Source organism: Mus caroli, unplaced genomic scaffold (genome assembly GCF_978045245.1).
Source record: "Mus caroli unplaced genomic scaffold, Mus_caroli_1 scaffold_1, whole genome shotgun sequence".
In the NCBI taxonomy this organism is placed as follows: domain Eukaryota; kingdom Metazoa; phylum Chordata; class Mammalia; order Rodentia; family Muridae; genus Mus; species Mus caroli.
The window spans coordinates 115,328,692-115,356,320 of NW_028227256.1; the positions used below are offsets into that span (position 1 = coordinate 115,328,692).

At 49.4% G+C, this 27,629-nt stretch overlaps 1 protein-coding gene across 1 annotated transcript in view; it reads right to left on the minus strand.

Annotated features, from left to right (window-relative positions):
* Nucleotides 1–14,901: 14,901 nt before the first annotated feature.
* The window catches only part of Gli2 (GLI family zinc finger 2), a 221,346-nt gene continuing 208,618 nt past the window's right edge, over nucleotides 14,902–27,629 (minus strand). Inside the window, exons 10-14 of the mRNA XM_021165818.2 lie at nucleotides 26,139–26,288; nucleotides 24,561–24,725; nucleotides 21,594–21,875; nucleotides 19,449–19,785; nucleotides 14,902–17,368 (exon numbers count right to left, since the gene is read on the minus strand). Coding sequence (XP_021021477.1) covers nucleotides 14,976–17,368; nucleotides 19,449–19,785; nucleotides 21,594–21,875; nucleotides 24,561–24,725; nucleotides 26,139–26,288 — 3,327 coding nt within the window. The 3' untranslated portion in view covers nucleotides 14,902–14,975. The remainder of the gene's footprint in view (nucleotides 17,369–19,448; nucleotides 19,786–21,593; nucleotides 21,876–24,560; nucleotides 24,726–26,138; nucleotides 26,289–27,629) is intronic.

The window sequence follows — 27,629 nt, forward strand, 5'->3', positions numbered from 1 at the left end:
GAGGGGCCTTATCTGAGGTTAGTGGACATTTGATCACCTCTCCCCAGGAAAAGTTAACACACCATCCCTCTCTCTGACTCCCAAGTGAAATATGACAAGAGGCCAGTTAGCAGTGTCTTGAGAAAACAGTGATCACCACAATGGAGACAAGCCACACCAAGAACCACAAGAGGAGAGCTGGCTTGGAAAGAAGCAGAGGTACCTGCTCACCAACCCAAGAGGCCCCAAGTGCCACAGACCTTGTGATGTCCTAGGCCCACAAGGATGTCATCACTGTGATCAGATACCATGCCTTTCTTGTAGAAGGTTTGCTGGTTGCAGACGCTGTGTCTCCTGGCACCCTTCTGGATCCTGCTGCTGGAAACAGACGGTGGCAAGTGATGTTAGGTTGGTCCTAGGGCCTCCTAGAGGGCTAGCCCCTTCCCACCTTCCAGGCAAAGAGTTCACACACACTGGAAAGAAAGTCTGGAAGGGCAGATTCGAGAGCACTGGGATTTCCACTGGTTTGTGGAACCCACCACTGGCCTTCCTAAGGGTTGACTGTCCTTTCTGCTGCCTTCTCCCTTGTGTAACTGCCGGGACATACCATACTGTTGGTGCTGTGTCAGTGCAAACAGAGCCAGAGGCTGAGCATCTCTCAAGATGCACTTGGGTGTTGGACAGGCAATGGCTGTGGGTAGAACACAGATGAACAAGGTCCTTGCCATCCGTGTTAGAGACAGATGAAGGTGTTGGCATCTTGAAGTGAGATAAACTTTAGGTAAAAGGGAAAGTGGAGGGTGGCCTGGAAGGATTAGTGTGGGGACCAAGACCCTTCCTTGCCAAGTTGATATTTGTAGAGGACTGAGAGGGGATCCCTGCTTTCGTGTTACCCCTACTAACATTTATGCTGAGAGGTGAACTCATTCCAAGAGCAGCTGGAGAACAGTCTATTGTAGGTAACAGAGTCTGGGAATGACTGATCAAGGGACAAATGAAAGTAAATAATAAAACAGTGGGCTTAGGTACAGCTCATTGGGACCATGCAAGGCTCTGGGCATGATCAACAGAACTGCAAAACCAACAGAAAAACCAACAGCAGGGACAGAAATCTACCTTAAAGCCACAATAAAGCAAGCAAATGGTCCAGTTGCCCTTTTTACTGGCATCTAGGGCCAGCAATTCCAAACAGCATTGGCAGTAAAATTTTCCTCTGTGAAAAACAAAGCAAAACAAAACAAAACAACCAACAAACCAAATAAACAAAACCCCCAATTTTGTTGGTTTAAGGTCTAAACAATTGCTGTAGTTAACTTGTTCTCTCCTCTCCTCTCCTCTCCTCTCCTCTCCTCTCCTCTCCTCTCCTCTCCTCTCCTCTCCTCTCCTCTCCTCTCTTTTCTTTTCTTTTCTTTTCTTTTCTTTTCATACAAGAAAGATGGCTCAGTAGTGGTTAAGTGCACTGTTTGCTGTTCTAGATAGCCCAGATTCAATTCCCAGCATCCACACAGTGGCTCACAACTGTAACTCCAGTTCCAGGGGATCGGATGCCCTCTGCTGGCTTCCACAAGCACCAAGAATTCAAGTGGTGCACAGATACACATGCAATACACATTAAATTAAATTATTATTAAAAAAAAAAGAATTTGTACTGATTTTTCAGAGGACAAGTGTTCAATTCCCAGCAGCTAGGTTGGGCAGCTGATAACCACTTCTAACTCCCATCCCAGGAGATCTGGCACCCTCTTGTGGTCTCTATGGGTATTGCATTGGTGTGCACATAATCCCACTCACATGATTTAAAAAATTAGTCATATATCTAGGTATGATGATGCATCCTTTAATCCCAGCAGTCAGAGGGCAAGGGCTGGAAGATCTCTGTGATTTCCAGGCCAGCCTGGCTTATATGTCAAGTTCTAGGCTGGCCAGGGTAACATAGATAGACTCTCTCAAAGACAATGAATCAATTAAAATGTTTTTAATACACGGAAGCTGCAAATGAGCTGTTTTAGCAATTATTGTTAATACAGAAAAAAACTACAGCTGTCATCTCAGAAGGAATAAGAAATAGTTTATTCAGGACTCAAATACAAGTGACCCTCACCTGAAAACACGGATTTAGGTTCACAAAACTTCTGTATTTCAATGTGGCAATGGTTGCATGAAGTTTTTATTACTACGAAACAAAGGAAGTCATAAGTCAAGTCATTTTTTTTGAATAATTAGTGGGAACATCAAGTTGGTGGCTTTCAGCTAAGTGGGGGAAGCCTCCGCTCTTGGTCTCAGATGCTGTCTGATGACATTCTTGACCTTTCAGTTGGTGTGAGCTAGTCATTCCAAAGGTCTTACCAAATAGCCACAAAGGTGTTAAATCACACACAAAAGTGTTCAATACATGGCTACTTAAGGAACCAGCCCTCAAATAATTTGTCTGTGGAGCCAATCAGCCTAATACAGTGTTTGACATCGCCGAGGCTCCTTGTCCTGGAATTCTTCAGTTCATGTTACTCTTATATAATGCGTGGATATTGTTTGGAAGGTAATCTGAGAATATGTACATGCACATGCATACACATACATGAGCACACACACAAACACACATACATACGGACACATACAGACAGACACATATAGACACATACACAAACATACACATACACACACACATGCACACACAGACACACACATACAGATATACACAGACACACACACAGACACACAGACACACAGACACACACACACACACACACACACACACACACCTTGCCTCACTGCCTCACTGCAGGCAGGTTCACGGAATTTGGATTGTTTGGGAGCAATCATGCTTCCAGGTGCAGTAGCAATAAACTATCCACAAAGCTGAAGTCCTCAAACTTGGAAGTTGATCACCATGAAAATGGAAAACTGACCTGGTGCCAACTGTTGGGTGTAATGCCTTTGGTAAGTTCCGGGCTTCGCTGAAAGACCTTTTAAAGCTGAGTGTATATTCTCTGTGTTAATAAAGTAACACATTACATCACCATTAGACAGAGGCAGTACTCAATCAGACTGGACACTTTGCAGATGTTTTGGTTTTATTAAGTCCTGTATTGGATATGGGACAATTAGTTGCTTAAAATAGTATCACTTTAGCCAGTTGGTGAAGAATTAAAGTTGGTATGTGTAAAGAATATTGTAGTATAATAAGTAATATTAAGTAAGTACTATAATGTTGAATTTTTTCTTTACCTGAGTGATTATATGTGTATATTATATATGTATGTGTGTGTTATATTTAAATACATAGTTAATATGAGGTATCAAAACCCGATGTGGATGGCTCATGAGGAACAACAGTATGTGCGGTTGTGAGTTCTGTCTCACCACTCACCCTGCCCTTCAGGAGCATGGCAATTAGTCTGGGCTCAATGGAGGGCCTTGTACCAGTCTGAGATTTACCATACCCAAGGTTCTGTCTGAGAGTGGAGATCGCCATCTTACAGGGCTATTGGGATGTCCATGCACCGTCGGTCTCAGCACAACTGGTTCAGGCCTTGGTGGGGGAGCTGCGGGGTGAGGACAGAGGTCTGGCCCAGGGCAGGTCTGGGGTCTCCACCCAGGCAATGCTGCAAATGTTTATCCTGAAGCCTGTTTTCTCAGCTGCAGGAGCACAGTCACAGCTCCCTCTGCCTAGGGTTAAATGGGATAGCATAAGTGCAGGAGCTGGGCTCAACCTCGAGCTGGGGAGATGGCTCGGACAGGAAGCGCTTGCCTTATAAGCATGAGGACCTGAGTTTGATCCCGAGGACCCATGTAAGAAGTCTCATGTAGCCCAGGCTGGCCTCAAACTTGATATAAAGCCAAGGATAACTTTGAACTTCTGACCCTCCTGCCTCCAGTTCCTATATGACATGATGATTCACATGCATCATCATGCCTTGATCTGAGTTTTAATTCAACAGCCAGGGATGGAGCCCCTACCGTGGTACCCCAGTGCAGTTGTGCCCTGGATGCCATGCCAGATGACTGGTACCCACTCATCAGAAGCTGAAACCTGACCCAGGTATTCCCAGTCCATAGTGTGCAGAGCACAGATGGCCGAAGATAACTAGGAATGAGACCTACCTAACCCAAACTTCAAACATTATGAAACTTTTAAAAAATGACTTCAGTTGAACTTTGCAGGTAACCACATCATGTCACCCTGTCAAAAGGCTGGACCCGGGCCGGGTGGAGAAGTGACCGCTTAGCCTGTAACCTTAGCACTGCGTGGGGAAGGAGAGAGGCAGGGGCTTACTGGCTGCCAGCTCCAGGTTCAGTGAAAGACCCTGTCTCAAGGGCTAGGGTAGAAAGAGATGGAACAGCCCACTCAACATGACCCTCTGGCCACCACATGCGTGTATAGGTGCTCACACACACACATCCACACACACACACACACACTCCATACACTGACACACACAGTTGGGCATGCTCAGAGACAGACCAAAACCAGGTGGTTCAGTACTGAGATGGGCATATCCAAGTGGAGACATTACCCCATGTTTTGCAAAGAGAGTGGCTTACCTGGGGAGAAAGGAATGCAGGTTGATTTGGTAGGAAATGACCCACCTATCCCCAAAACCCTGCTCGTTGGGTGTGACGCAAAAACCCTATGCAGCAGGAAGTGAGTCATTTGATTTCATTTAAGTTTTATAGCCAGCGTATTTAACAGCTATTTCTGTTTTCCAGTGCCTGGCAAGTCCACAAAGCTGGCACATACAGCCACGGTCGTGCTCGCGGGTGCGCAACATACACACGTTTGTTTTCTAGCTTCCAAATTTCTTAAGGATTAGGTCATTTTCTTCCCTGGCCAAACGGCTGTCTGCAGGGTGCTGGGCCCCCCCATAAATCGTGCGGCCTGTGATATAAAACACAGCCCTTATTGACAGCCACTGTGCTGGTTGAGCCTACGCTGCCACTGCCAGATCGTAAAGCAGAGGCTGTGTCACCCCACCGCGTAGAGGCAATAAAGGACACTGGGGAATTACCTTGAGCCGCAGCAGCTGGCTGTGCCACGGGTCGCCCGAGGCTCTCCCTACACCTAGTAAAAACGTTGCACTGAGAAGCACGGAGTGGGGCAGCTCCCCCAAAGAAACCTTGTTCCCCAACAAGGCCCAAATAAGAGTCAGAGACATCTCTTGTTCCCGGACATCGTCCCACGCGGGCAGATGGACTTTTCCCAAGCCTGGCATGTGTTCAAAGCCCCGTCGGCAGCCCATACTCAGGCTGCAGCCAGGCCAGTGATAACACAAGCCTCAGACATCCTCCACGACTTGACCTGTATACCAGTTGGAACAAGGCTCCTGCTGGGCCTTGTCTTTCGTCCACATGAGTGTCCTTCTCTGTGCTAGGACAGCATTTTCTAGGCTGTCTCAGTCTCAAAGCCTCTTCTGGGCCCCTGCTTCTTCTTTCTCCTGGGACACAATTTTGACTCCTGTGTTGAGAGACAGGACAGCCAGCTTTTTTCCTCCTCAATTCCAACCGCCTGACCTCTTGTACTCTTATCTTCATCTCTAGTTCCAACAGGACACGCCCATCCTGCCCAGCAGCTTCCCCGTACACTGCCCTCCTGCTAACTCCCAGTGAGCACTTCAGTTCTCTCTCACACTGTCTACTGGGATCTATGTCCTCTTACCGAGAGTCTAAGAAATCGTCACATGCTTCTCTTTCCTTTTGAAGCGCATAACCAAGGGCTGGATGGAAGTGTGGCTTTGTTGGTACAGTGCTTGTCTTGCACACACAGGACTCTAGGTTCAGTCCTCAGCTTGATCTAACTCAGGTGTGGCACCACCCATCTGCAGTTCCAGCAGGAGGATCAGGAGTTCTAGGTTATCCTTGGCTACACAGGATACAAAACAAACACACAAACCCTCACCATCAAAGCCTCTCCTTCTATTGTTCTTTCTGCATCTTGGCAAACTTCTGGAGAGCTCCGTGACCAGCTGCCTTCATTTCCCTCCTCCCAGCCGGCCTGCACACAAGCTTGCCCGGCTCCCATTCCCAGTGAGCTCATTCAGTAGGTGTGAATTACAGTTTTGAAGGCCATCTGTGCTTTCGGGAAAGGCATAGCAGGTAATAGTTTATTTCTTTCTGGTGCTGGAGATCAAACCCAGAGCCTTCCACACACCAGGCAAGTGCTCTACCACGGATCCCCCCACCCCCACTGCCCCCAACCATTTAAGTAGGGTGGTTATGGGAGCAAAAGCCTGAGAAAGGTATGAATCGTTTGGCTGTCTGAGGGGAAAGCGTTCCAAACGATGGGAATGGCCATGCAAAGGCCCCAAGGCAGCATTGCTGGCTATTTACTTGGCATAGTAACGAGAATATACAGATCAAATGAAGTGAGAAGGTGAGGCCAGGTGATGAAGACCAAAGATCAGTGAGCCTTGGGACCTCGTTGGGGCGGGGACACTAAGCAGGAAACAGTGTTTGAAGGGATGCTCTGACAGGGAAGAATGGTGGTTCGAGACCAGGGTGGGGAAGGTGAACAGAGTTCTGTAAACCAACTCCATCACATCATTTTGGATTGAAGACTTTCATTTCCATGCACATGACAGTACCACAGGGATGCAAGCTTGTGAATCTATATGAGAGACTCAAGTACAGAGTAGAGGCTGGGAGGTGAGGGTGGTGATACAAAAGCTAGGGGCGGGGGTTGGGGGGCTGATGCAAAGGCTGGGAGGGTGATGCAAAGGCTGGGTGTGTGTGAAGGGTTCGGGAGTAGGTATGGAGATTTCCTGTGGCCGGGATTTAGGATGGGAGAGGAGGGTGTGTGTATGTGTATATGTGTGTGTGTGTGTGTAAGAGAGGGAGAGAGAGACAGAGACAGAGAGAGACAGAGAGGCAGAGAGAGACAGAGAGAGGCAGAGAGAGACACACACAGACAGAGAGGAGGTGCTAAGATGAGTTGGTGGTGGAAGAGGAGGAAGAGGAAAGCAAGGCTTCTGTGTTCCATAAAATGAGCCTCTCTGGCTAATGACTCCTGCCCTCCTGTGGAAGTTCCTGACCTGAGCCATCTGTCCCTGCTCTCCTCTTCTCTCAGGCCTCATATTTAGACTCTACCATCAGACACTGGGTCTTCTCAAGGCTCTGGAGACCCCTGTCTTCTTTGAGGACCCACACAGCCAAGTGATGTTCTCTGTGGTTCCAGACATCCTAACGTAGTACAATGGACAGTGTGACCCATGCCATGGCTTCCTGCCATGATAGATTGTGCCCTCAAACTAAAAGTCCACACGAACCCTTCCTTAAGCTGGCTCTTGTCAGGTGAGTTGTCACAGCACATTAATGGGCAATGAGACAGGAACCAGCACACTCCTTGACCACCTCCAGCCTGACTCTTCCTACAGAAGCCATCACTGCATCTTGCTGGGTTCACCCTGAGTAAACCCTTCAGCCTATCACCACTGTCCATTTCTGAGGCCCTGCAGTGGCCTGTGACAGGCTGTAGAGTTGCCTGGGACAGCCTGAGATGGGCTGTGGGGTGGCCCGAGGCAGTCTTTTATGTCTGGTTCCTCTCTGAAGTTGGATGGAGTTTTCCAGTATGTGGGCCTTGTTCACAAATCCTTTCTAATGTCAGAAGACACTGTGGGGGACACTGAACTTCCCCTAGCCTCTAAATAGGCTATGACTCTCTCTTCAGCCCCTCCTCTGTCTCCCTGAGCCCATGCTAGCTTTCCTCAGTGGCTTGCTTCTACTGTGCTCCTTCCCTCCTGCCTCAGGACATTTACACAGACTGTTCCTTTTATCTAGAATGCCCTTACCCACCATTTCTGTGTGCCCATTCCTCAGGCTCAGTGACGGAATCCTCAAAGAACCCTTTCTCACACTCTGATGTGGTCAAGTCTGCCTGGGATGTTACCACATGGCTCACACAAGTTCTGAGGCTAGGCCCTTAAGAGATCTTGCAAACACTGTATGTCTTCAGTTTTCTGACACCACCATAAGAAGAATCTTGCCTGGGTCACTGCTGCTCCTTGGTGACCACACACAGAACAGGACCACTGAGCCCAGCCTGGAGGCTCTGCTGTTTGGTGAGGACAGATGTCCCTTGTTTGTCATTGTGAATTTGGGAGGGGTTGATAGCAGCTTTCTATGGCAGGAGATGACCTTGTTGGTTCAGTGTCTGTGACCTGGAAGCATTCACAATGGTTCCTTCCCCACAGACGCTTTCCTTTCCCCAAACATCATCCTAGGCAGAGACACCCTTTGAGATAAGAGACAGATGGACGGGAAGCTGAGGCAGAGAGAGAGAGAGAGAGAGAGAGAGAGAGAGAGAGAGAGAGATGAAGACATGCTTAAATGTGAGATTGGTAAGCATGAACGGACGGGTGAGTGACGGGTGGCTGGAAGGTGGAGGAGAGGTAAGTGGGCAGATAGACAAGGTACAGGTGGGTGTATGAATAAACGGAGAGAGAGTTACATGGACAGAGCTGAGGAATGAGCCCATGGTTTTTGTTCTTGCCAGATAACTCATATGATAGTTATTAGTACAAAGCAGTCTAGCACTGAGCTAAGTCCCAGACCCCATGCCTAACTTTCTGACATTGCTACATCTACAATGTTCTATCATCTACAAAGTTCATTCTCATGAAGTACACACACACACACACCACTCCTAATGACTTAGGTAAATTTATGATTGTGTGCATCATAGCTATTCTGGGATGCATGCAGCCTGTGGGTTCCAGGCTGGACAAGCCTTTCAGAGCAGCCATTATTTAGTCTCTGGTGATGTCTGCTGACCACCTTCTGTCCCATGCCACCCATCTGTAATTTTACCATCTCCAATTCTGCTGTCTTGACGACGGCTGCTTTATAGGAAGTCTTAAAGCTGCATGTTTAAGGCTCTGGCCCCGCTCTCTGTGTGTGTCTTAATTGAAGCTTTTAGGCTGTTGTGTTTTATGTAGTTATCGATGGGACTGCGCTTAGTGCCGCTTGCTGTTGTTCTTAATTTATTTCCTTCTTTTCTGTTTTGGATTGCGATTTGTTCCCCATGTCCTCCCTTCTTCGGGCTATTTGCAGATTTTATTTTTATTCTGAGGTAGGGTTTCATGTAGCCTGTGGTCTCAGATTTGTTCTGTAGCCGGTGATGACCTTGGCCCTCCTGCATCCTGTGCTGGGATTGTGGATGAACACCACCAATACCAATTTCATTGGATGATTTTTAGTATTTCGATTACCTATTGTGTTCTTGCCCAGAATCCCCAGAATAGTCACTTCCCTCCCTAATCATACAAGGCATCATTACAATCTCCATACTGGAATTCTCAGTCTAAAAAATACGTATTTTACCATTTCAAAGACAATGTGACCGTGTAACCTCATATGGGTCACAGGTCTGCCTCTGTTTATGTGATTTTTGCCTTATGACATCTAAAGATATTGAGAACCTGGTTGGGAAGTGCTGCACTATGTGTGTTTGTATATGTATGTGTTTATATGTGTGTATGTATGTATGTATGTATGTATATATGTATGTATGTATGTATGTATTTGTATGTATATGGGTATAAGTATGTGTGTGTTTGTCTATATATTTGTGTGAATTTGTATATGTATGTGTTTGGTTGTTTTTGTCTTCTAGGCTTAGAATAAACTGAGACAGTCCCGCAGGATAGAAGGAGGCTGCTATATCAGTTAGTCTTGTAGCCCTGCTAGCCTGGAACACACTATGCAGGCCATGAATCTCCGAAACTATGGATGATGCCCTGCCTCTGCCTCCTGAGGGATGGGATTACAGACATGCATCACCACACCCTGGTCATGCTAGAGAATGTGATAGTTATTAATACTGTCAACTTGACAGGATCCACACTCAGTTAGGAGACACACCTCTGGGCATGTCTGGGAGGGAGTTTCCAGATTAGGTTAGTTGAGGAGGGAGGATGTACCCGAAATATGAATGGCATCACTCAGTGGGCTGGAACCCTGCACTGAATGAAAAGGAGCCTTGAGCCTTCATCTTTCTCTGCTTCCCGATTCTGATGTAACGTACCAGCTTCTGCTTCTGCTTCCAACCCTTCCTTTCCTAAGCTGCTTTCATCAGGTGGTTTGTCACTAATGCTGTGGTCTTATCACGAGAAAGGCTTGGTGGGAAGATGGAAGGGTGGGTTCCTCCGATATTCAGTGCTCTCATTCTTATCTATGTTTCCCAGGCAATTGCTTTCTGGCCCAGCTCTGTGATTTGCTTCTGGTCCCTGGTCCAGTCCTGAAGAGGCCTCTCATGTTCTCTCTTTCCTGTTATAATGTCCTTGTCATTAGATGTCCTCAGGAGCAGAGACAGGCCGTCTTCTGTGGCCACCCAGGTAATTCCACCCACTCTGCCACTTCTGAGCCACATCAGAGCTTCCTGCTGGTCACTGCTTTTATTTGGCAGTACTCATTAGGCTAAGGTTCACATATATAGAATGGTCATGAATGGGAGATGACTATTCTTATATATAACACCTAGACTAGGAAATGAAAAATAAGGAAATTCACTGATGGTTATAAAAGGGCAAGAAAAAATAGTGTCCCATGTGGAGAAACGCTTGGTGAAGATTTGTCTATAAGCTAGGAATGTAGCTCATTGGGTAGACTTCTTGCTTAGTATTCAGGAAACCATGGGTTTGATCCCTAGTATTACACAAACTGAGCTTGTTGGAACCTGTCTATAAACCCAGCATTAGAAGGGAAGGTAGGGGGATCAGAAATCCAAGGCTATCCTCATCTAGATAGTTAATTTGGGGCCATCCTGGGCTCCAGGAGTCCCTGGGTAATTTTGTTTGTTTTGTTTTTGTTTGCTTGCTTGTTTTTTTTTTTTTTTTTGGAAGGCGGGGGTCGAGACAGGGTTTCTCTGTATAGCCCTGGCTGTCCTGGAACTCACTCTGTAGACCAGGCTGGCTTCCAACTCAGAAATCTGCCTGCCTCTGCCTCCCAAGTGCTAGGATTAAAGGCATGCACCACCACTGCCCCGCTGTCTTTTTGTTTTTTTAAAGATGTCTTGAAGGATGCCTAGAAACCTTCAAGACATAGTCTGTAGCAGGCTGATAAAATAAGTAAATATATCTCTAGAGAGAGATCACCAAAGGAAATTCGGTATGGCTTTTGAGACAGGGTGACCCAGTGTGTGGGAAACCACTGTGATGTTTGAGAGCGAGCCATGGTCAGCGATTGTCACTGTGGACTGAAAGGTTCCAAGATCATTGGGAGGTGGAGACCCTCAGTCTCAGGGCTAGGGAGATGACTGTCAGGAAAGTGCTTGCCTGTGAATTCTAGGACCAAAGTTCCGACATTAAAAAAACAGAGGCAGACATGGTGGCACATGCCTTTAATTCCAGCACTCGGAAGGCAGACTGCTGAGCTTGAGGCTAGTCTGGTCTACAGAAGTGAGTTCCAGGACAGCCAGGCTACATAGAAAAACCCTGTCTCGAAACAAAACCAACCAACCAATCAAACAAAAATTAAAAATAAATAAATAAATAGCTAGCTGTGTGTGATGGCCTGTGCTAATGCCAGCACTGGTGAGGATGAGACAGGTGGACCCTGGGCTCGCTGGCCAGCCAGCTGAGCCTACAGGCCAGTGAAAGACCCAGGACTAAAACAGGAAGTGGACCACTGACTGAGAAACGAGAGCTTAGGCTGTCCTCTGGCCTCTACATGTTGTTTTATTAAAAAGTTCTTTGCTTTTAATATTTATTGGAGGTGTCTGAGCATTTTGCCTACAGGTATCTGAGTATTTTGTGTGCATGCCTGGTGCTCAAAGAAGTCAGAAGAATACATCGTTTCCATGGAAACGGAGTTATGGGTGATTGAGAGCCGCTACGTGGGCTCTGGGAACTCAACCTGGATCCTCTGCAAGAGTGAGATGGTTACATCTGTCTATTTCTTCAGCCCTCTATTTTAACTTTATACGTATCCGCGTGTCTCTGTGTATGTACACATGCATGACAGTACCTAGAGGTCAGAGGAGAATGTCAGATCCCCCTAGAGCTAAAGTTACAGTGGTTGGGAACCTTTTGACATGGGTGCTGGGAACTGAACTAGGGTCTCCTTCAAGAGCAACAAATGCTCTTAATCACTGAGCTATCATCACAGCCCTTGGCTTGTTTTTAATCTGTGTGCACTTGCACTCTCCCCACACGTGTGTGTGTGTGTGTGTGTGTGTGTGTAGGCATGCACACTCCCAGTGTAGATGTGCAGGTCCGAGGACAACCTTGTGTGTTGGGTCTTCCCTTCTACCTTGAGAAGGGGGTCTCTGGATTTCTTTTCCACTTCATAGGCCAGGCTAGCTGGGGAGTCTGGTTTTGGATTCCATCTCCCCATAGGTATGCTACTACTGTGTCTTGCATACCTTTTAATTGGGTTCTGGGGATTTGAACCAACCAAGCTATATTTCCTCCTTCTGAGGCTAAAGTTGCCCAATCACTGCCCAGGGCTGACTTGTCAATTTGCTGATCCAGGGTTCTCCCTGTCTCTCTGCCAGGAGGCTTTCCTAGGCTCAGGGTTCTAGTCACAGCCCCTCTCCCCTGGCCCTTCACCTAAGGCTGGTAGCGATGTATCCAGGGCTTCCCTTGCCTGCCTAACAATCTCTTTTGCCAACTTTGGTGGCCTGTCCCCTTTCCCACTCTTCACTCCCTTCAGTGATTAATCTCAAGTTCAACCTGATGGGTTCTAGGATCATCAGGAAACAAGGGAACAAGCCTGTGGGCATGTCAGCGAAAGATAATCTAGATTGGGTAAACTGTGCTGGGAAGACCTACCTTAACCATGGGCAGCGCCATCATACTGGTTGGGGTCCCAGACTGAATGAAAGACATTGAGCTGACCATCAGCATCATCTTCCTCTGCTTCCTATCTGTGGATGTCATGTGGCCACGCACCTTACGCTCCTGCTGTTGTACATTCCCCACAAGGACAGACTGACTTTGACCCAAAATAAACCCTCCCCCTCCATTAAGTTGCTTTTGTCTGCTATTTGATCACAGTATGAAGAAGTAAACAAAACACCCCCAACTCCAAATGGGTATCACCACAGAAACCACAGACTGTGCCTGGGTCTGTATTGAGATCTGGCATACTGGGACTTCAGCTACATGACTCAGATGTGCTAAGCTCACTCGCATCCCAGTCTTGGTAAACTGTCTGCCCCCGCCCCAAAGTGACAGAAAGCAAACAGCCAGTAAATGATTTTGAATTAAGCCTGTCTGGGTTAAGGTGGGGTAGTCAGTTTTGACACTGTTATGAAAAAAATACAGCCTAATTTTTGTTCAAATGCACCAAATTTACTGCCTGGATTCTCATTAACTACTGTCAAGGGAAAAGCAGATCAACAAGATAAATTATGAAAAAATTACTTTTAATGTACAAAAAGACTTATTTACAAGTTGAGCATGTCATCTCAATTTATAGCATGTAGAAAAAGCTAAAAATGTTTGGCAATATAAATTTGGCTGGACCAAATTTGGATTCACCCACAGTCTATTCAGGCAAGACGATGTCTACACAAAATAGATACAGACAGAATGGGAAGCTAGGGTCTATGTCAGGCAATGAGCCCACACCACAAGAGCCAGAGACCCAGGGGCGTGGCCCAGAGCTGTCATTTGGAGTTGGTCCTGTCTCTGGATTGTAAACAGAGAAGTTTGCTGCCCTGGGACACAGAGGGTCCAAACTCTGTTAAGAAGTTCCTCACCACAGTCAAGGTCATGGCCAGAAGGAAGCTCTGATTGGTGAGGTTTGGTTGGCAAAAGTTTCCATTAACTCAAAGGGACAGGTTTGGGATACGCACATGTCTGTGGTGGTGGTGGAGGCATGGGTTCACCCTGCAGTGTGCTCTGACTGACTCTTTTTGGAGTCAGTTTCCACATGCCATTTCTTATCTGGGGCCAGGCCATACTGAACAAGCAAATTCAGTTAAGAGTTCCTCAAAGTCCAAGAATCAATCCCTCAACCTTCGGCTCAACCACAAACACCATGCATGTCATCACTGGTCCATGCCAAATAACCTGGAGAGGAGGGCAGAGGGCAGGGCCAGAGAGTGTGGAGGCTGCAGTGGTCGCTCAGGGTTGTCTGCTGGCCATCAGCCGGTGTGGAGGAGCCCTGGGACCTCCCATGGGAGTGGTCAGATAGTGCACTGGAGAAATAGGAGTGGGTAAACATGTGACTTCCTTTTCCTGGGGAAGGCCTCTTCCACCTCGAGGCCCTGCCCATTCCTAGTCCACAGCAACCCAAGGCATGGAGACACAAGTCTTCTTCCCAGGGAGGGCTTCACTGTATACCTCAGAACACTGTAAACAGGCCAGGAGAGACCCCGCGCCTCCCCATAGTAAAATACGCGTTTTATTAATTCTTCTCCACTCGGGAAATCTGCTGGTCCCACTCTACCTAAGGAAATGGAGATGCTAGCAAGTAACTGAGGAGACCATCATATCCCAGGGGATGTGCCTTTCTCCTCCGTGGTGAGCAACCTTGATGAGCTTCATGGAAGAATCCAGGGGAAGCAGTAATCCCTTTTCCTCGCAGGTGGCAGAATGGCAAACTCATCTTCTCAGAGCAGAGAATATCCAGCATGGTCTCAGATTCAAACCCAGAGTGGCTCCCCTCCCCTCTTTGGGCATGTACTTGGAAAGCCCTTGGCCCAAGTTCTCTCTCATTAGCTGAATGATAGAGGCAAAGGAGCCAGAACCTGGGAATCTCACAAACACCAAAGGCTGGCAAGCGTCATGTGAACGAGTTTCTTTTTGAATAAGACTTTGGGTGTCCCCCACCCCCACCCCAAATAGGCCAAACAGCAGAGAGGATGCCCCTTAATCTTTTCTTAAAACATCTGCAAGAAGATCCCTGGGCATGGATGGCCCAGAGCTGTCATTTGGAGTTGGCCATTGCCCAACCCTTCTCAGGCCTAGTTAACACTTTCGGACAATGAAAACAGACCAGACCCTCATATTCCAAGGAGCTAACGTTGCTCAGATCTCCTGTGCCAGGAGCCAGGGCCTCTAGGTCATCATGTTTAAAAACTTGCTCTCTTCAGCCAGGCTGGTGAGCATGGAACTCATGTCCCCCACGGCCATGTTGCTGATGCCCGCAGGGATGGAGGGCAGTGTCAAGGAATTCCGGGGTGTGGTGAGGCGTGAGGAATTCTGGGAGAGATTGTGGAGAAGGGTTGGGCTCAGTGCACCAGAAAACAAACTTGAGTGATCACCATCATCCATGATGGCATCAAAGTCAATCTGGGGAGGCTCCAGGAGCTGGGAGTCCACGGTGCTAGACACCTGGTTGACTCCCGGTGAAGGCAGAGGCTCAGGCTGGATACTGTCTGAGCAAGCTTGTGGTTGTGGCGGCTGGGGCTGCACGGCTGGGCAGCCTCCATTCTGTTCATACATGTGGATCTGGCCATAGTAGTATAGCGTGTTCTGATCTTGTGCCTGCCCTGTGTCCTGAGATGGCTGAGGAGCTAGGGATACCATGGTCCCTGCTGGCCCCTTGGGCATAGCTTCTGCTGTCTCTTGGTTGGCTGATGTGGCCATGGGTTGGCCAGTGGTCCTGGCATACAACTGCTGTTGCCCAGAACGTACTCCACGGTGACGGCTGGCCGTGTTGGGTTCCAGGGGTGGCCGAGGCTGCATGAGACCAAAGCCCGTGTTCTGCTGGGACTCCATGAAGCCAGGCTGATGGGATGACAGAAGGTTGGAGCCCTGTTGGTAGCTGTCCTGCTGGGGATAGCTCAGGACTGGGTGAGGTTGTGACACCGCAGCCAGGGATGAATTGGGAACCCCAAGCTCCCGTTGATGGCCATTCATGATGGTGGCATTGGGGACAACTTCCATTTGCTGAGGGAGTCCCAGGTGGCTGGGCTTGGCTGCCATATTGCTACAGGAGGGAGAAAACTGGTTCAGAGATCCGCTGACAATGTTTGGGCTCAGCTGGGGGTGGGCTTGGCTGTAGCTGGTCTGCGGGCTCATGGCCGCACTCATACCCAGGCACTGACTGCCTGCAGCTGGCTGTCGAGGCTGTTGCGTGTAGCTCCCTCTTGATGCAGAGGGGGCTCCTCGAAGCTGTAGGTGTGGCTGGGTGCTGTCTAGACCTCCAGAGCTGCTCTGCACGGATTGTGGATTATATCCTGGATACTGGCCAAAGGCTGGCTTCTGTTGGACCACCGCCAGGTTGCTGTGAGGGAAAGGAGGTGGCTTCACCTGGGTAGGTAGGGCATCCACGGTGCCAGAACTCACCTCATTCCACTGCACAGGCATGTTGCTCTTGTTGAGGTTGGAGGAGGGGCTGTAGCTCAGCTGGCAGCCCCCGAGTCCAGGAGCAGAAGGACCCATGTTGGAGTCGGCAGCGGCTAGCCTGCGGTGGCCTTGTAGCCCAGGACTGGGCAGTTTAGAGTTCTCGGGGAAGCCAGTACCTTCTGTGGGATACCCCTGCCGAATGCCGTCATCCAAGGTACCACCGGTGTGAGCCTTGATGTACTGTACCACATCATCTGGCAGCACCAGCTCATCTTCCACCAGCCCCAGGTCGCACTCTAGCCCTGGGCCGTCTACCCCAGCAGCCACGGCCTCCATCACCACGTTCTCATTGATGCTAGGGGGTCTGGGAGAGTAGGCGTTGCGGGTCAGGTTGCTGTCTACGCTGGGGTGGCTCTGTACGTGCAGGCCACGCCGATCAGAGCAGGGTGGCAGTGAACCTGGATTCATGTTGTGGGTACTGTGGAAACGCTGCACTCGAGGCAGAATAAGGGGGTCAGGGCGCCGCACAGGGTCGCTGGCCCGCCGCGTGCTGCTGTTTGGCCCCTCGTGGGGGAATGCTGGAGCTGCACCTACATAGCCATGGCCATGACCATGGCTATAGGTAGGCCCGTCGCTGCCACGCCGTGGCCCCAGTGGATGTGGGCAGGCGCCAGGCAGTGCACGCTCAGGAGCATCCAGCAAGGCCAGGCGGGTACGAAGGCTTACACGATCGAGGCCCGGCAGTGGCGTGGGCGGTGGTCCACCTGTGGCCGCTGCGTACTTGGCACGCAGGTTGTACTGCTGCGCAGGTGTGAGGTTGAGCAGCCCTGGGCCACCGCCACTGCACTGGCTGGCTTCACTGGAGCGCCGAGAGGCATCTGTGGAGATGGGGTCATACGAGTCTGCTGAGCTGGCGTTGTGCGGACGTAGGCCACCGAGAGGCGAAGCCTCGCTGGAGCGACGGCTGGAGAAGTATGGGGAGATGCCAGAGGAGCGGCGGCTCACAGTGTAGGCCGAGCTCATGGTGCTGGTGGAGCTGTCTCTTCGTTCCTGCAGCTGGCTCAGCATCGTCACTTCGGTCAGCTCTGGTAGCCGCTGGCCGGGCAGCAGTCCTGCTGGTCCACCGCCCCCAGTATTGTTGAAGTTTTCCAGGACAGAACCTGGGGAAAAACAGAGGGGTTACAGGAAGCCAAGGGCTATGCTCCGCAGAACCCAGATTCCCTGAGCGGTTTCCCAAAACTAAAGGATCATCTACATCTTGTCTAGTAGAGGTAGTAGAACTAGTAACCAGTTCGTCTACCACCCCCTCTTGACCAGACTGATCCTGGAGCCCTATCACAAGGCCAGGTACACAGCAGGCACTCGATGATAGAAGAGTTCTGGGTTTAAGAAAGGATGCTGAAAACCAGGTGAGGTGGCACACATAATTCCAGCACTTGGGAGGCAGAGGCAGAGGCAGGCAGATTTCTGAGCCCAGCCTAGTCTACAAAGTGAGTTCCAGGACAGCCAGGGCAGCACAGAGAAACCACCCCAGTTTCTTTAGCTATACATAAAATTCATCTGTACCTATGGGGTTACTGACAGCAGGGCTCATGAGGGCCCTGGCTTGAAGACTCAAGGTCTTAGGTATCCCAGGTTGGCCTGCAACCAAAGATGACCTTAAACCTCTGAACCTCCTGCTTCTACTTTTAGAGTGCCGGTGTTACAGGTGTGTACCACCACATGCTGTTGAGTTGGTAATGAGGATTGAAGTTGGAACTTAGGGCTGTGTGTGTATGAGGCTAACACTCCACCAACTGAGCTATGCATCCAGCATTTGGTTTGTTTTGAGGCAGGGTCTCTCTATGCTGTATAGACTGATCTCAGAGTAGGCAGAGGAGAAGTGAGCCCAAGATTGCAGAGGCCAATCAAGGCCTCTCATAGCACTTCAGGTCTGAGACAGGTGGTCACCTTCCCTATGAACAGTCATGACCTGAGTGCAGGCAGCTGTCTGCAATCCAAAAGATTCCAGACGTGCAATGTTCACAGACTCGTGGTAGGAATCCTTCTAACAGTGGGGCTGGTGGTGTGCCAATGTACACCACCATAGGGGGTCAGCCTGGTGTCTATGTGCCCAGCGGCACTCCAGAGATGCTCTTGGAGATAAAAGAACCTGCTGAACACAAGCTTACCTCCTCTGAGAAGCCCCCTGCTCGTTCCCCATGGAAGGCACCTCCTCAGTACATCAGTAACCCAGCACGGTGATGCTTTGGTGCTCTATGGCTTGCTCTGCATGTGACTCTGACCCTGGGTCCTTTGGGACAGCAAGCATACTGCCCTTCTTTCCTTAAGTCTTTGCCTTGATACCCTAAATGCTGAATGGTTAGATAATGAAGGAGACACAGCCTATGTTTAGAGGCTGGCAGCAGCACGCAGCATGAAGAACAGCATGCACATTGGGGCTGCACAGACCTGAGCTAAGTCTCACTTACTGCTGGGTTTGATTGAGGTGCCTCTACCTCTCTGAACCTGTTTCCTTTCCAAGGTAGGGCTGAAGCAGACAAGTGCGTGGAAGGAAGGCTTAGTAGTTGGGCATCACTTGGATCACAGCGCACATACCCCTTTGCCAGGAGCTTGCCCTCCACTGAGCTTCATCCAGACCCCTCTCCAAACAAAAGAACCCAGTCACTTTGATCTCTCCCTCCCTACCAACCCTTAGGAACCTTTGGAGACCAGACGTACAACCTACAACCCAGGTTGACCCAGCTTGGACTTGTTTGGGGTGCATATGCAGTAACGTAAACTATATCCTTTGAATGAACTTTTAGGGAGAATCCCCCATTCATCATGTTATACTTGTGTATGATTGAGTGTGCATATGGTTAAAATTAGGGCATGTCCAAACAAGTGACATAAGGCTTATGTCACCTAAGCCTGTCAATCAAACACAAAGCATCATCCACACCTTGCCCTTAGCAACCAGCGCCTCCCCTTCCTAGACTTCCTAGAGGAAGCCTAGGGCAATACCCAGGAATCTTGAGCTTGTAAACCTGCATGTGCTCATGCTTCGTTCGATTCTGAATAAAGCTTTTCTCTGTTTTGCAATTTTTGTGGGCTTCTTCAGCTCTTTGATTGAATAAGACACCAAGAACTTAGAAGCATCTGAGCTGCCCCATTGTGGGCAGCTAGTCAGACTGTGCGTGGAGCCAGGAGGAAAAAGCCCCAGGCTCTCTCCCACAGGGTCTGTTACACCTCACTCACCATTGGCTGGAAGGGGAGGCAGCTTGGTGTTGCGGGTGTGTGGAGCTGGGCCGGCCCACGAGCAGGAATCCTTCAGTGACTTGAGCTTCTCTCTCTTCAGCTGCTCAAAGCGATGCATGGTGGTCATGTGTTTGCGCAGCTGCAGGCCACCAGTGGAGGGTGCAGCCAGGGCTGAGGTGTCAGCTCCTGGAGATGTGTCATCCAGTGCTGTCAGGTCTCCCAGACTCCCGGGCCCTGTCCCCGGCATCTCCATGACACTGTCATTGTTGGGGGCACTGCCCAGGGGAGAGGGCTCACTGCTGCAGGATGACTGGGCCCCGGGGCTGGACTGACACAGCTGTAGGGACAAGGTAGAAGACACAGGGTCGGAGGGTGTGAGACGTCACCCGGTCCTGTAACCCATTCCACACTCCTACCATGCTCTGTATGCTTGGGCAGGGACATGAGGAAGCAGGGAACCGCTTTAAAGAGGCACTTGCAGCCCGTCCCTTGTGTGCCTGTATAAGGTCATTAAGTCTAACCATGTCCCTTTTCCCCAACTATAAGTCTGACCCAGACTGCCTTCCATGTAGCAGCACGTGCAAGGATTTGTCATATTGTAGGTAGAAGGTGGCTAAGTTCATCTAGAGAGAAGGTATTCAACCCAGCACGGCTGATGTGCCCACAGTGAAGTGAGGGATAACAGAACTCTGGTGACTTGTTGGCCAGCTGCCTTCTGCTGCAGAGGGTAGGGGCAGAAGACAAAGAGTTTGAGGAGCTGGGAGCTCTGGGGTGTGGCCATTGCTTGCATGGCCACGCCAAGCTGGCATGCTGGTTAGCTTTAACTATCAACTTGTCACAAGCTAGATTCACCTGGGAAGAAATCCTTAATAAGGAATTTGTGCATGCGTGTGTGTGTGTGTGTGTGTGTGTGTGTGTGTGTTTGTCTTAATTGTTAATTGAATGTGGGAAGACCTATGCAGAGTGTGGGTGGTAGGGGCTGTGTGTGTCCTGGACTGTCTTAAGAGTGAAGCTGATCGAAGCAGCAGACAGACAATGACACATCTATTCTCTTTGCTAGGGACTGTGGATGTGATGTGTCTAGCTGCTTGAGTTCCTGCCTTGATTTCCCCAGAAATGGTGGAACTGCAACTCAAATCCTCATCGCACGCTTACCCTGCCTTGCTTTTTCTCAGGGTCTTTATCATGGCAACGGAAATGAAACTAGACTCTTTGGCTCTCCCTCTGGGCTGGGCTGGGCTGGGCTGGGCTGGGCTTGGGTAGGCAGACAGATAAGGAACACCACAGAATTCTACAACATCCAGTGCTGCCTGAGATCTGGGTTGGGAAGCAAATTCTGTATGCAATAGTTTGAGGCTCATCTCTGGGTCAGATGATTTCCCTCTTCCTTGGGAAGATGCAATAGTGCTACACGCTGAGTTTAGGGGAGACAGTCCCAACAATCATGGTGCCCTTCACAATTCTTTGCTCTATCTAGTTTAGACACATCCCTGCTCTCTCTTGATCTCCACACCTCACCCCTACCCTCCCTTCTTTCCCATACCTGCCAGCCTCATTCTTGCTGCCTATATCCACCTATTCCCACAGTGCCACCTGATACCTGTCTCTCCAAAAGCCAGTTCAACCTCTGCCCAGCCAGGAGCACTAAACAGCACCCAGCCCACCCTCTCTCCCTGGATGCTCCCACCCCTACCCCATTCTTCTGCTCACCTCAGTAGCGTCTATCCTTAGGGGAGGTACAGTTGGGAAAAAGAGGTGGAGACAAAGAACAGGTGGTTAGAACAGAAGGAGCACAGGCTAGAGTGGGGAGGACACAGACAGGGAGAGAGGGCTGGGGACCCACAGTGGCACCCGGGTACTGGAGAAGAGGCAAATGCATCCTGTGCAGACTGGCCTGGAGGAAGGGCATCTCCCAGCCTCAACCTCAGTTGCCCAGCAGGAGCTGGGTCAGAGAAGGTGAAGGAAATAAGACAGGGTTCATGAGGGGGTGCAAGGTGGTAAATGAGGAGAGCTGAGCTGCAGTGAGATGGGGCATCGTTTTGTTCTGAGAAGGGGGTGCTCTAGCAGGACCCTCAAGAGGAGGTTGGGCTTCTGGGCCTCGTGCAGAGCTGAGCTCTGCCAGCTGGGCACCCAGCTCTGTCTTACCCCGGAGCTCTCTGTCTTGATGGCTTTGATATGTAGGCAGTCTTCCACAGTGTGGCTGGTGCTACTGGCCTCCACACTCTCCTCAGGTCCCCGGCCACCTGGCTCGGCGCTGGCCTCATTGTCCCCATTCTCCTTGAGCAGCGGAGCACGGACGTGCACATCATTACGCTGTTTCTTGGTGACATGGGCGTCTGGCCCATGGACGGTCTTCACATGCTTGCGGAGTGAGCTGGGGTCTGTGTACCTCTTGGTGCAGCCTGGGATCTTGCAGATGTAGGGTTTCTAGGAAGAGAGCCAGGCCTGGGTTATGGACGGGGACCCAAGGACAAACTCTGAATGGGTGCTATAGCTGTTCTGAAGTCATTCCGTGTTCCCTGGCAGCCCTGGAGCAGGGGTAAGTGCTCTAACACATTCACGGCCTGTGGGTTGAGTGCACCAGGTCAAGTCCGTAAGAACCTGGCCTTCCATCTGCCTTGTATACTACACTTGCATGCAGGGGGGTTACAGTGTCAAAAGAACTGCCCAAAGAGGCTGGTTACATAGATCAGAAAGAGTATGGGAAAGACCCACGTGCTCCCGGGAACTAAGACAGGGATGTCAGTCTCATTAGACTTTAGCAGATAGTCCTTAGCAGTTCTTAGTCCTTAGCAGATAGGACCAAGGAAACTTTAAGTCACCTGTCCACTTGGGGCACACCTGAGCATCTGAACATCTTGTTTCTGTCCTAGGCTTGCACACACTCAAATCTACAGACACAAACCACCACCTAATGTCCCTAAGCCTGCACATATCTTCACACATGTATAACATACATACACACATGCACATACACATATAAACCACCCTCATTCATATCCACACAAATCCGCACTTGGCCCTATATACACTACATATGTGCACCCCACCACACACATGCAGATGCACAACACATGCATGTAAATACCTCCAGACATATATACATGCTCCTATATCTACATGAGCATAAAGTAGTTATATACATGAACACCTTTCATCTGCACTGACATATGCACCATTTTCACACACACACACACACACACACACACACACACACACACACACACACACATATGCTAATCTTTTAATTCATGCATATGTAACATACCTTACTCCAACATCTATACATATGAATATAGATACACACATGTCCCCACATCATCTACCTGCATAAGTGCACACATATCTATCTGCAGGAGCCACACTCCTCCTCAAGGATGGCTTCAGTCTGAAGAGACCCCAAGGTACCCAGAGTCCTTTGGGAATGCCTCTCACTTCTAACATGCACTGAAGCAAGGTCTCTTTTGGAACAAAGTACATCCAAGCTGTTAGAAATATTCTTTCTCCCAGGGCTGGAGAGATGGGTCAGTGACTTAGAGCATTTATTGTTCTTCCAGAGGACCTGGGTCCCACTCTGAGTACCTATATGGTGTCTCACAACTATCTGCAACTTTAGTTCCAAGGAATCTGACCTTCCTCTTCTGGCTAGGCACATGCATGATCCAAAATATTTACACACACACACACACACACACACACACACACACACACACACAAATGTTCTATCTTTGGTCTGCCTGAACTACAGAAATTGTATAACTGAGCAGGGACTAGGGAGTCGTGTTGAGTTCCCTCTCTTGGGCCATCTAGGGGCTCCACTTGCTCCGGGCAGACAGATGATGGCCTAGTGGATCCCAGGCAGCCTAGCCTCTGCAGCAGGAGTTGCCTGCCACATATGCCATGTACCTATAACACTAGGGCAGCTGTTCTGTAGGCACATACCTACTTGTAGGTAAAGCAATGGCCAAGGATGGTTTCACAGCTTCAGAGTGGCCAGCAGGCCTGCCAGTAGGCCTGTGACACCCCCGAAGGTTGTGTCTCCTCTGAGTGCTGGTTTCCTTATCTGCAGCAGAATCCATTCAGTGGCCAGAGAAGCAGGTGGGGGAGGGGCACCTGGCATGTGGTTTGTGCTGGTTAGCTTTATCTATTTAGAATCATGTGGGCAGAGAGTCTCAGTGAGGGACTGTCTGTCTTGGACTGACCTGTGGGCATGTCTGTGGGATATTGTCCAGAGTATCTCTTAGGACATGCTCAGAACCTTGAGACCAGAGCTCTTTTTGGCATCATGCACCTTGACTTTTGAGAAGGGTCTCTCATTGTCCGGGATCATGCTAAGCTAGACTGGTTGACCAGCAAACCCCAGGGATCTGCCTGTCTCCAGCTCCCCAGCACTGGGATTAAAAGGACACACCACTACATCCAGCATTAAGGCCATTCTGTTTTTATCTCAGTTCCTGCAGTCCTTGTGGTGGCATCTATAATTGTTACAGACACGAGGGAACTGAGGTACAGAGAGTGTCAGTGTGCTAAAGGAACTTTATGGCGCACCTGCTAAATGGAGGAGAGGCTGTGGTATATAGAGGGAGACCCGCTGGCATGCAGAACTGTGGCTAGTGGGGGAGGGGCACCTGCATATGGTTTGTGATGGTTAGCTTTACCTTGTTAGAATCATGTGGGCAGAGAGTCTCAGTGAGAGATTGTTTTGGACTGGCCTGTGGACAAGTTTATTGGGTATTGTCTTAATTACGCTAATTGATATTGGAAGACCCAGCCCACTGTGGGCAGATCATTCCCTAGGCAGGAGGTTGTGAACTGTATGAAAAGAGAAATGGAATCTAGTACAAGAAATCAAGCAAGTAAGCATGCAGGCATTCATTTTGCTCTTGAAGAATATGATTAGCTGAAGTTCCTGACCTGACTTCCCCACAATAGACTGTAACTTGGAATTCTAAGTTGAAGTGAGTCTCTTTCTCTCCAAGTTGCTTTTTGTCAGGGTATTTCACCACAGCAATAGAAATGAAACTAGAACATGGTTATCCACTAGTCAAGGGTGATGCATTTACACACGCCAGGGCCACTGCATGCATTTCTGCATATCACAGCCATGCGTACCTCGTTGGAATGAGTGCGGTTCTGGTGTTTGGCCCGGTCTGAGGCATTGGAGAAGGCTTTGTTACAGCCTTCGTGTTCACACACATATGGCTTCTCCCCTGTGTGTGAACGCAGGTGTGTCTTCAGGTTCTCCAGGCGAGAGTAGGCTTTGGAACAGCCTTCGAACTGGAAAGAAGTGGACTGGTCAGATAGGACACTCCAGATGCATGGCAGGCAGCTAGACAGACCCAGGGGCTCCCCTGCATCTCCTTCCCTGCTCCCACTGCCACCCCCGTGGCACACATTCCCACTTGTGCACCCCAAAGCATGTGTTTTAGTAATGACAGTTACTCTCTCTTCTAGAAAATACTGAAAGGGTTGTAGTATAAAAGTAACTTGCACGCATCAAAGACCTTGGTGGGAGAGCTTTACTGTGAAATACAGGAGCGTGCATGTATTTGTGATATTTACATGAACAAAAGCACACATTTATAAGATGTCCAGTCCTTCACTATTTTATACGCCTGTCCGAAGCACATGGATGTTTGGATTTCTCTATAGTCTTATTATCTTATATTTTATGTGTACAGGTGGTTTGTTTGTATGTATGTATGTATGCACATTACATGTGTGCCTGGTCCAAAGAGCCAAAAGAAGTCCTCTGGACCTGAAGTTACAGCTGGTTGGAAGCCACCATGATGATGCCAGGAATTGAACCTGGATCCTTGGGAAGAACAGCGAGTGCTCTGAAATGCTGAGCCATCTCTCCAGTTCCTGTTTTGTTTTTAATCTTTGAGACAGGATCTCATAGAGCCCAGGCTGGTCTCAAACTCAGTGTGGCTAAGGATGGTCTTGAACGTCAGACCCTTCTGCCTCCACGTCCCAAGCTCTGGGGTTATAAGCATGCACCACCACCTCAGTGTATGTGGCCTGGGGATGGAAGTCAGGGCTCACACATGCCAGGCCAGCACTCTTACCATCTGAGCTATGCTTGTCCCTGACTCCTTCCAAACTCTTATAAGAACCAAAGCAGGAGGGTAGGCTAAGCCACTGTGACCATGGGTTAGGTAATCATTTCTTAGATTTGGCAGCTAAAAATTGGATTTTGCTAAATCAAGCTTTTGTGCTTCAAAGGAAATTATCAAGAAAGTGAAGACAACACACAAAAGTGAAAAAAAATATTTGCAAAAACTGTATGATTGATAATGATCTGGAGCCTGGTTACAAAAATAATTCTTATAACCAAGCAACAAAATAACAAGTATTGATTCCCAAAGAAGTTGTACAAATAGGGGTTGGGGGTACGGCTCTGTGGATAAAGGGGCTTGCTGTCAACCCCGATGCCTGGATGTGTCTCTGGGACTCACATGACAGAAGGAGAAAAGGTCCTGACAAGCTCTTCTCTGACTTCTATTTCACCCCTTTCTCCTCCTCTGCCATATAAATAAATGTAATTAAGATGTTTTTAAGTGTACAAATAGCCAGTTCAATATTATTGGTCATTAGAAAGCACTAACCGGGACCATAAGGAAGAGCAAGGGGTCAAGGGAAACAGGGCCCAGCCGTGTCCAAGTGTCTCTGCATGGGGAGGAGGCTCACCGTGCACTTGTGTGGCTTCTCACCCGTGTGTCTGCGCATGTGAACAACCAGCATGTACTGGGCCTTGAAGGGTTTCTGCTCTCTCGTACAGGCCTGCCAGCGGCACACGAACTCCTTCTTCTCCCCGTGGATGTGTTCATTGTTGATATGCTGGAGGGCAGTAAGACAAGGCAGGGTGGGAAGGTGAACGCGGCTCCCTCTCTTCAGCTGGGTCCATCCCATGCAGAGCCCCTCCTCACACAGACCTCCTCCTGCCCTCAGGGACCATCATCCTGTGCTAAAGCCTCTACCCTGGGGCCTACGTAGCACCCGCCTTGGTGAGGATGAGGAGCACTGCAGTGGCTGTGTATCTGTGTGTGTGTGGGATGGGGGTTACGTGTGCACACATGCGCAAGCTTGAGTACGCATGCATTCTTCTATGTGTGCACAGCACATACGTGGATGGGGCTGAGGACAGCTGCCGAGCCCCTCATGGCCTTGGTGGGGGAGGAATGACATGGCTCCTGCCCCTGGGACAGGACCAACTGGGCACAGGGGGAGTGTAGCTTAATGGTAGGATGCTTGTCTATCACTCATGAGACCCTGGATCCAACCCCTCCCAAATGCTTCTATGTGATATATGAGTGTGTGCATGTTTGTATGTGTATGTGCTTGTGTCTACAGGTGTGCATAGAGGCCAGAGGTCAACACAGGGTGTCACCCTGCCCATTTCCCCCTGGATTCTTTCAGATAGGGTTTCTCGGTTCTCCTGGGTTTATTAATCAACTAGCCAGTGGGATTCAGGGAGCCTCTGTCTGCACCTCCACAGTGCTGGGATTATAGGAATGCACCACACTGCACTCGGCTTTTTATGTGGCTGTCGGGGATCCGAACTCGGGTCTTTAGGCTTGTATGACAAGCACTTGTCAACTGAGCCATCTCTCTGGCTCCTCCTCTAAGTTTACTGATGATTAAAGGAGCCCACACATCCAGTTGAAGCTCAGGGCCGGACCTGTGTGGACATGGTGACTATGCGGATGCTCCTGACATACAAGCTAAGTGTGCAGTGAAGCAGACATACTGATCCTCTGGCTTGCGAGATGTATAAAGGAGGCATCCAATCAGTGGAAAATAGAGCTTCCTCAGCTCCATTTTTGAGAGAGGCTAGAGCCAGATCCTGACTCTCAGCTTCGGGCTCTAGGCACAGTGCCTTGCTGACACGGGCTAAACAGCCCTGATGAGTGAGGCGGGTCAGCCAAGGTCACACAAAGCCACAGCCTGACTTCTGCCTCTGGATTTTTACAAGGTACTCCTGGAAAATGTAAACCTGTGAGCTGTAGTCTCTCCCAGACAAATACATTTGCCATCTACACTGCTATCCAGGAGCTGAGTAACATGCTCTGGTAACACTATGTCCTAGAAGAGGAAAGGCCACTGGCCCGATGTCCTTTTGCAGCATCCCAACTGTCAGCATAGATACCACCACCTTGGGAGCCTGTAAGACAGCAGCCC